The sequence below is a fragment of the Metschnikowia bicuspidata genome, assembly GCF_001664035.1.
Source record: "Metschnikowia bicuspidata var. bicuspidata NRRL YB-4993 chromosome Unknown METBIscaffold_7, whole genome shotgun sequence".
Lineage (NCBI taxonomy): Eukaryota > Fungi > Ascomycota > Pichiomycetes > Serinales > Metschnikowiaceae > Metschnikowia > Metschnikowia bicuspidata.
In genome coordinates this window covers 658,382-666,609 of record NW_017387737.1, presented here as the reverse complement: position 1 = coordinate 666,609, position 8,228 = coordinate 658,382, and the positions used below count along the sequence as shown (strand labels likewise).

At 48.5% G+C, this 8,228-nt stretch overlaps 3 protein-coding genes across 3 annotated transcripts; 2 read left to right on the top strand and 1 right to left on the bottom strand.

Annotated features, from left to right (window-relative positions):
- Nucleotides 1–69: 69 nt before the first annotated feature.
- SFP1 (zinc-coordinating transcription factor) lies at nt 70–1,825 on the top strand. The gene has a single exon (XM_018856333.1). The coding sequence runs from the start codon at nt 223–225 to the stop codon at nt 1,369–1,371; it is 1,149 nt and encodes a 382-aa protein (XP_018709936.1). The 5' UTR covers nt 70–222; the 3' UTR covers nt 1,372–1,825.
- Nucleotides 1,826–1,910: 85 nt separating this feature from the next.
- Nucleotides 1,911–3,030, top strand: METBIDRAFT_33567 (uncharacterized protein). The gene has a single exon (XM_018856332.1). The coding sequence runs from the start codon at nt 2,024–2,026 to the stop codon at nt 2,756–2,758; it is 735 nt and encodes a 244-aa protein (XP_018709935.1). The 5' UTR covers nt 1,911–2,023; the 3' UTR covers nt 2,759–3,030.
- Nucleotides 2,810–5,803, bottom strand: METBIDRAFT_79910 (uncharacterized protein; the record flags this gene model as incomplete). Its single annotated transcript, XM_018859148.1, has 2 exons — nt 2,810–5,707; nt 5,768–5,803. The coding sequence occupies 2 exons, from the start codon at nt 5,801–5,803 to the stop codon at nt 2,810–2,812; spliced, it is 2,934 nt and encodes a 977-aa protein (XP_018709934.1).
- Nucleotides 5,804–8,228: the final 2,425 nt, after the last annotated feature.

Sequence of the window (8,228 nt, the reverse complement as noted above, 5' to 3'; positions counted from 1 at the left end):
TTTTTTTGGTCGCTCCCCTTTTGGCCGTCCCCTGATTCGCCTTCCGCGCGCAGGCCAGTTTTTCCCAGACGCTAGGGCCCCAGCCGCTACCCGCTGCGTCCTCGCCCCGGCCGCCGCGCACCGCACTCGCCAGCGCGCGCCCGGCTAGCCCCGCCTCCCGCGCCTCCGGATCTTGCCAGGCGGCGTTCTCCGCCCCCCTCCTCCCCCCCCAAATCCCGCGCCATGTTCAACACCGGGATCTTCGACAACTCGTCCGCGCCGCAGGACGCGCCGGCGGGCGACGCCTTCCTCAACGTGCCGCAGCCCATCGACATCACCTACCAGCGGCAGCCGTCCATCTTCAACAGCCACCGGTTCCGGCGCGAGTCCATAGCGCACTCGCAGGGCATGGGCGGCGTGTCCTGGGGCTCCGTGACCATCGGCTCGTGGCTCAAGGACGAGGTCATGATGCAGGGCGCCCACCAGCCGGCGGCGCACCACGCGAGCCTCATCAACCCGCGCCGCGGCCTGTTCCGCTACGTCAACCCGGCGCACCCGCACCACCACATGCTGATGTCCCCGCCCAACACCACCAGCTACCTCCCCAAGTTGGAGGCCGACTACTGCAAGGACTACTCGTGCTGCGACCAGCTCCTCCCGACGTTGCACGACCTCCTCCGGCACTACGAGGAGGCCCACATATCCAGCTCCCCGCCGGCGGACCCCAGCGCCCACTTGCTCACCTCCCATCACAGCCGCAACAACATGAACAGCATCCACAACGTGATGGAAACCGTCTCCACCAACGACGTCTTCCTCAACAACCACGCCCAGATGCCCCACGCCCAGGGGCACATGGCCGCGCCCGCCAACCACTTCAACCTCCAGCAGCACGCCCTCGCCCTGGGCAACTTGAACCAGACAATCCTGCCCAGCCTGACCATGACCGGCGGCCCAGACCAGCCTGCCCGGCCCCAGGGCGTGCCCCCCCTGCTCACACACCAGGGCTCGCTGCAAGACAGGGGCGCCGCTCGCGCAAGAACCGCCCAGCAGCTCGGCGAGGACGACAGCATGTACATCGACGACCCGGCCCGCCACTTGTACGTCATGGAGAACGAGGAGTACAAACCCTTCAAGTGCCCCGTCATTGGGTGTGAGAAGACGTACAAGAACCAGAACGGCTTGAAGTACCACCGCTTGCATGGCCATCAGAACCAGACCCTCAAGGAGAACGAGGACGGGACCATCTCCATCATAGACCCGGAGTCCAACACCCCGTTCCTCGATGGGGCTGGAATGGAGAAAGACAAACCTTACAGATGTGAAGTCTGTGGCAAGCGATACAAAAACTTGAATGGGTTGAAGTATCATAGGGGGCACACAACGCACTGAGAAGCGTCACTGCCTCCTGGTGGACCCAGGCTCGAGTGCCCTTCTCTTGCCTGGCACAAGCCTCATATTCTAGCATTTCTGGTATCCCCAGCCTGTTTGCATAGCATCCTCAAAGTGTGTTTTACTTGTTCTATTTTTTTTTATTTCGCCACACTTTCGATTTAAGGTCTGGGAGGATACTCATACTCGGTCATTTTGGAAAGGAAGCCCATAAATACACTGGCAGCAGTCGAATGTTCATAGATTGTTATAAACGTGGATTTCACTTGCGGAGCAGACTTCGAGGACGCCGCTGCCAAAGCGCTCGCCGCGACACTGGTTTTCGGGCGTCCATGGCGCCAGGCTCTTGCTCCGGGTTGGTTTCGTTTACCGCCAGTAGACTCTATATACAAATGCGGCTGTACTATTTATTCGATATATATTTTTTTACTGCATCAATACTTCTTGTCGTCTGCTCCCGTTGCTCATAACCACGGCGGCCCTCTGCGCTTCTCATGTCGCACAGGCCTTCATAGACCCCAGCTCTGGCACCATGAACACTTCTCAAAACCTATCGCAGTACGATATCCCTCAATAACTCGACATACCAATGTGGCCGGTCGTGACTTCGGCTCTCCGTGTAAACTTGTTCATTACTAGGCAACTTGTATACATGGGAATATTCTTTGTGGCTCTTTTGCTCGTGCTTTTGCCCATTTCATTGATGACTTATCTTAGTTTTTATCGGATGCTTATTCCCGTGGAACGCGTTCAAACACCAACAAAGTTCACGGAGATAGGCCCCATCATGAAACCCTCCTTGATAACAGACATAGATATCACGGGTGTCCGGGCCTTTTTGCAAGCAAACGACAACCTCACTTTTCTGGTCCGTCTAAACCTAGATGCGATCTGTAAGTACGAAACAGCCCACCAGTCGCTCACGTATTCATTCAATCTTTGCCCCGAGCTCAAAGTACAGGACTGGCTCCTTGTTAATTGTGACTCGAGGTACATTTACGTGGAGAAAAACAATTGGGTTCCATATAACTTGCGGTACTGGGTCCCGCCAATTTTTGTCGATGTATTGAAATTGGTGCGTGTTGACCACCCGCTAATTCAACTTAAAGGACACGAAATTCTTGCTGCTCTTCTGGGGAACAAGGCTAGTTTGACACTTGAAAAAATGAACTTTCTATTTCTTGATTCACGCAAGACGCATCTTGATTTTGTTATCGAGTGGGACGGACTTCGCTACTACCTCGTTAACTACTACTATTCCAGTTTATTCATCGGCGCAGGCAGCTTCTGGGTTTTGAGCTCCTTCTTCTGCATTGTTTCTGCGGTTGCGTTTCTGCAGCGTTTTCTCCGGGAAGAAGAGGATATCCGGACTAAAAAGACATTATGAAAGTTGCATTGAGATAAAAATTTATAAAATGGAAATCGCATTCTACTTGACTCATGAAGCATTGAGTAACTTCAGCTCAGTGAAGTTGTCGATAGGCAGAAGCGGAATTATGCGTGTAAAATACTCCTCCTCACTAATTTCGCTGGAGGCGACGGCCTCTCCTGCACCGTCTGAAACAATAGGTAAATAATTGATTTGGTCAGCCTCTACTTTGTCAAACAAGTAACTTTCAAATTCATCCACGATTGCGTTCCATTCATTTAATGCCTTACCTAGTGTAGCAAGTTTTGTATGATCTCTTAGTCTGCCAGTCATCTGCTCGAAATAAACCTTGAAATCTTCGTGATCTGCCGAAGTCAAGACTTCTTCTCCAACTTGGTAGTCTTCTCTGGTGATGAAAAATTTATTGTAGGCATCAGAGTTCAAAAAAATAGACACTGACGGGATCTTCGGCGGTTTGGGTAGAGTGGTATAGGACAAGTTAGGCACTGTCTCACTGCCGTAGAATACCCTTCCGTTCCACGAACATTTGGATTCTTGCATTCTTGAGCATTTAGAAGATGCTAACCCGTGATCCAACACAATCTCAAGCTTAAAAGTTGGTCGCACTATCTCAGGAAGGATCTTAATAAGTTCTGGGGGTTGATTATTCAAGGAATTTGAGGACGATGTCGAGATCGATGAGCCAACTGCGCAATCAGAAAGTGAAGACTCAGAGTCAGATGTGATTGAAGATTCTGTGGATTGATCATTTGCTGAGTTGGGCGAAGACTGGAAAGAAGATATACTCGTACTAGACGATATGGACTTCATTGAGAGAGCCAGGGACAAAGATGTCATGGACTTGGAAAATAGCTTTCTTTTTCCTGGCACTCCCGCTCCTAGTATGACACTTCCTCGTCCTTTGGGAGGAGCCATAGTCGAAGAATCTCTTCCTGTAGCATCGTCTGTCGACATCAGTTTGAAAAATCGACTCAAAGAGTCAATTATGGAGCGATCTCCGTCCATATCTGGCTGAGCCGTCGAATCTAAGTCTCCTGCTATTGACATTCCAGGAGAGATGGGTAAAGAAGTACATGTGTACACGGCCTCATCGAGTATTTCGTATGGATGTGTTTTGCGGAGTTCGCCGTGTTTTGCAGTTGTAGAAACAGAAACAAGAGACGATGGCCCCTCCATGTAGGAATTTTTTTGATTGATAGGCACAATTCCAAATTTACGATTGACTATTGGCAGATCCGGAGTGAAGTCCATCATTGTCAAGGAGCTTGGTAAATCATCAGCTGCCAAAATTTTGCACAACTCATCAAAAATGAAGTCGGATTTTTGCTTGATTCGGCATGTTGTTCTAACGGCACTTGATGTCTCGAAATTGTTGAATCCAATCACTCGCCATGCTAGCAAACGAAGGTAGTGAGATCTGACTAAAGGGTTCCAATGAGGAAAGTAAAGAATCCATACAGAACTTGATGTGAGCCAATTTGAAAAATTCACTTTCATACTTTCGGAAGGATCTACTAGCCAGTAGTGAGACCGTGCCAGGCCACCATCTAGCAAGTTTGGTATCTTATCCCACACATTAAATAAGAATGCAAAGTTTCTGGTGATAATCTGCACATGATAAGTATTAGTCAACATGAGATAACAACAACCAAGCCAAAATTCCCAATCCATATCAGATGCATGTAGAACATGAATGGAGTATTCATAGACCAAATTTAGCAAGAAACTGGTTTTGTTGACATCGTATAACCCTATCGATTTGGCAATATCTGCTAAGAGCCTGTCCACAATTCCAGTGAGTGTATTGGAAAAGGAAATCAGGGAGTAGCTTATATCACGTACGCTTCGAAATATCTTGGTGATTGAAGCATAGTTGCTATCAGTTTGTTTGAAGGGGAGACTCGAGGAAGGAATTCCAGATCCAGAGGCACTTCTTTTAGTAGAGCCCAGAATTTGCAATGGGATTGCAGATGGGGCATGCTGAGTATTGAGTCCAATATTGGGAGCCGCCTTAGGATGCAGTATTCTATTGATCGAAACCAATATGATCTGATAGATGAATGATGTGACAACCCGAAACCCTGGAAATAAGCTGGGGGGTACATCTAAAGGATCAATGGATGAGTTCTCGATGGAAGCATGCACGATGTTAATGTAGTGACGGAAGAATGCATTGAATATGTCGATATCGCCGGTGCACCAGCGTCTCACCCAAGGCCCGGAAGGGTCACGGATTCCCTTGACAGGCTGTCTTGGAGGAGCAACACAGTTGATTGCACCTCGTTTGACCCTCTCTAGATTTTGAAGGCCTTTATAATCGATCAAGTGGATCACATGCTGGGGGAAGACTGAGACAGCCTTGGTCTTGGAGCCGGGTGCCTTCAGCAGAAAAGCCAGGGACAGCTTGTCTAGAATTTTTTGTTTAACATTCAAAAGAAAGAGTAACGCGTTGCAAGCACCTGGGAGGTAAAAGAATGAATAGGCGAAAACTTTTCCCACAAAGGCCGATATTGAGACCGGTACGACTTTCAACGATAAAAGCCGCGAGATGGAAAAATCAAGGGTGTCGGTGAGACACGCTGTGTATGTCTCGGTGGCCTGTGAGTCGGTTTGAAGCCACTCCATGCGGGTGAATATCCGAGAGATGCATTCGAGGTATGCGCTTCGGTCTGTGGCGGAAATTTGCAGGACGCCAGTGGCGCTCAAACATGATAGAAGCAGGCGCCACCAGAGCCCCAATACAGACGTGGAAATACTGGCAAAGCTGAGATAAAGCTTGGAATCCGGTTTGAGGAGGGAGTGCAAAGGGGGCAGCAGCCGGAGGAAAGGAAGCACGACAGTGCGGAGAACATTGGTCTTTGTGATTCCATTCTGCTTGCCGTCAAACTTGCCCAAAGCCGTCTCGAGTCGCTTGAACAGCTTGAGCAAGGGCTTGATGATTTTCTCCTGGTGCTCGGTTTTGTTTTCTAGGGTAGACAGGGTCAGTAAAGTGTTCAGTTTCCGAACCTGTTTTTTGGGCAGCGTCTCAGACAGAGGAGACATGGTAGTTCCGGAGCCTTCCAGTTCAATGCTCCGTAGCAGTCTTGACAGTTTTATTTGGCCTCTGAGTATTGCCATACTCTATGCAACGGTTATATTTGCGTGTAAGGATGTGCTGCAGTGGGGAGAATCTGATTGTGACTAGGGCATGAGAGTGAGGCAGGGGTAGCAGAAGTGGGGTTGCAAGTACCTGTGGTTGTTTGCGGACTTTTTTTTTTCTTTTTCTTTAATATCCCCTGTTTGATTTTGTGACCTGGGTGCTGTGGACTTTTAATGTAGTACGATTGTTGGCACGCTTTTGAAAGGCCGCCTAAGATATTCCGGTGTATTTGGCCGGGCGTAACGACAGGAAAAGAATGAGGCTTGTGTTGATGTTTGTCTTGACACGATAGTGAATCTTGTTGGGTGAGGTCTCAAATTGAAGATCAATGCTAGGGTGAATTGAGCAGAACGACGGGAAAAGAATGGAAGGTTATAAGGGATGCAAGTAAAGTGTACAGACGCCCGTGATTCCCGCATGCAGAAAGCGTATGTTTTTGCCTCATGTGAGGAAGTAGTCGTTGCGAGTAATATGAAGGTCGCAGTGGATGAGCAGAGCAATCAGGGGAACAGAGCTGGGGAATCACTCACTCAAAATAGGCTGCGGGTGTCTCCATTTGCCATTTTTAGGTCTTGGCAACAGAGACTGCTACAGATAAAAAGAAGTGAAGCAAGAAGTGGAAGCGGGGTGGATTTCACGGGCCGCCACTGTGGTATATACCCTGAGGGATTAAGTTGCCAGATCTCTTGGTATTTTTTTTTTATATTTTTTGTTTTGCTGTAAGCGAGAAATGCGAAAGTCTTATGGGTGCAGATGCGGACGCGGATGCGGAAGCGTGAGCGGAAGCGATTGCGAATGCTACTCATGCTCTTGATGCAAGCTAAATGAAACTACAAAAAATACACTGCGCGGCTTTCCGTTATCGGGAGATTTTTTCACACTCACTGTTTTCCGTGCTATAACCAGGAATTCCTCCTCACTGAGGCAATGTCAGGCCGAGTTGTCGGCCGCACGCTGCATTGCTTACTGTGACGTCTTATGTGCGCTACCAACCAGGCTTAGGGTGCAAATCAACCGTACCGGGAATGTAGACTATAAAAAACTCAGTGCATGATATCCGTTACTTCTTTGAAAAAAACATGTACGTGTACGAAGATAGTTGTGACATAGTTAGATTGCTATATACATGTGGTTCCTCGTTTCTGTTTCTCTCCTGCGGTCATTAGACGCAGCTCGGAGTGAATGACAACAAGTCCAACCGGGTGATTGTATGCATGAAACAGAGACGGATTCACAAGGGTCGTCTGAAGCTTGACCGGATGGTCAGCATCTACTCGCTCTTGGAATCGGAATCTTGGTCGCTCTTCACTTTTTCCAACTGCTCCTTGTATTTTGCCGTGACAGCTCTCATCACGTCAGCAGTCTTCTTGTATTTCTCGATCTCGAGCATCTTTTCCTCCAACTCCTTCTTCAATTCATTTTCCTTCTCTTCCTGTGAGCCCAACTGCTTTAACTGTTGTTTCAAACCCTCAGACTCCTCTTTGGAAGCTTCAAGTTGACTTCTCAAGTCCTCGATTTGTTTCTTGTTATTGCTCTCTTGAGCATTGTTCTCGCTAGTCCGGTTTTCGAGATCGACAGATGCCTGCTCCAATTTTTGCTTCAATTCGTTGACGGACTTCTCGTGGTTCTCTTTAAGAGTTTCCGTGTTGTTTTTAGTTTGCTCCAACTCCTCCTTGACATCCTTCAAATCTTCAGAAACTACGCTGATGTTTGTTTTGGTTTCTTCCAAGCTTTTCTTGACCTCCTCATACTCCTTCTGCAAAGTGCTAAGAGATGTTTCGGAATTGGCAAGTTTCGCGGCATCGTCTGAAGCCTTCGACTCAAGAGTTTCGAGAGCAGTCTTGAGGCCCGCAAGATCAGCATTTAAGCGCTCAATCTCTTGCTCCTTCTCTTCCACATTGGCTTTCTCCAACTCCTCAGTCTTGCTCTCAAGAGTGCTATGGAGCTGCGAAATTTCTTCGTCGCGCTTTTGAGTTCCTACCTTGAGGCCTTTAATTTCACTTACCTTGGTGTCGAGGTCACCTTCAATTGTCTTGATAGACTCTTCCTTTTCCTTCAACTGACTCAGAAGCTTTTTAATCGACTCGTCTTTCTGGGTGATCTGAGTCTTGAGTTGATCAATACTCTCGTCTTTGGCCTTGACGTCGGTTTCAAGGCTCTTCGCTTTCTCCGTGGCATTGTCTCTAGATTTCTCAATGTCTCTTCTAGCGATTTCACCCTCGCCCACAGAGCTTTCAAGATTTTTTATCGTCTTGGAGGCCTCTTCGTTCGAGCTTTCAAGCTGGGCAATCTTTCCAGACTTTTCTGCGTTTGATGCCTTCAAGTCGT

Coding starts and splice junctions, on each gene's coding strand:
- SFP1 (XM_018856333.1), top strand. CDS start 223: ATGTTCAACACCGGGATCTTCGACAACTCGTCCGCGCCGCAGGACGCG.
- METBIDRAFT_33567 (XM_018856332.1), top strand. CDS start 2,024: ATGGGAATATTCTTTGTGGCTCTTTTGCTCGTGCTTTTGCCCATTTCA.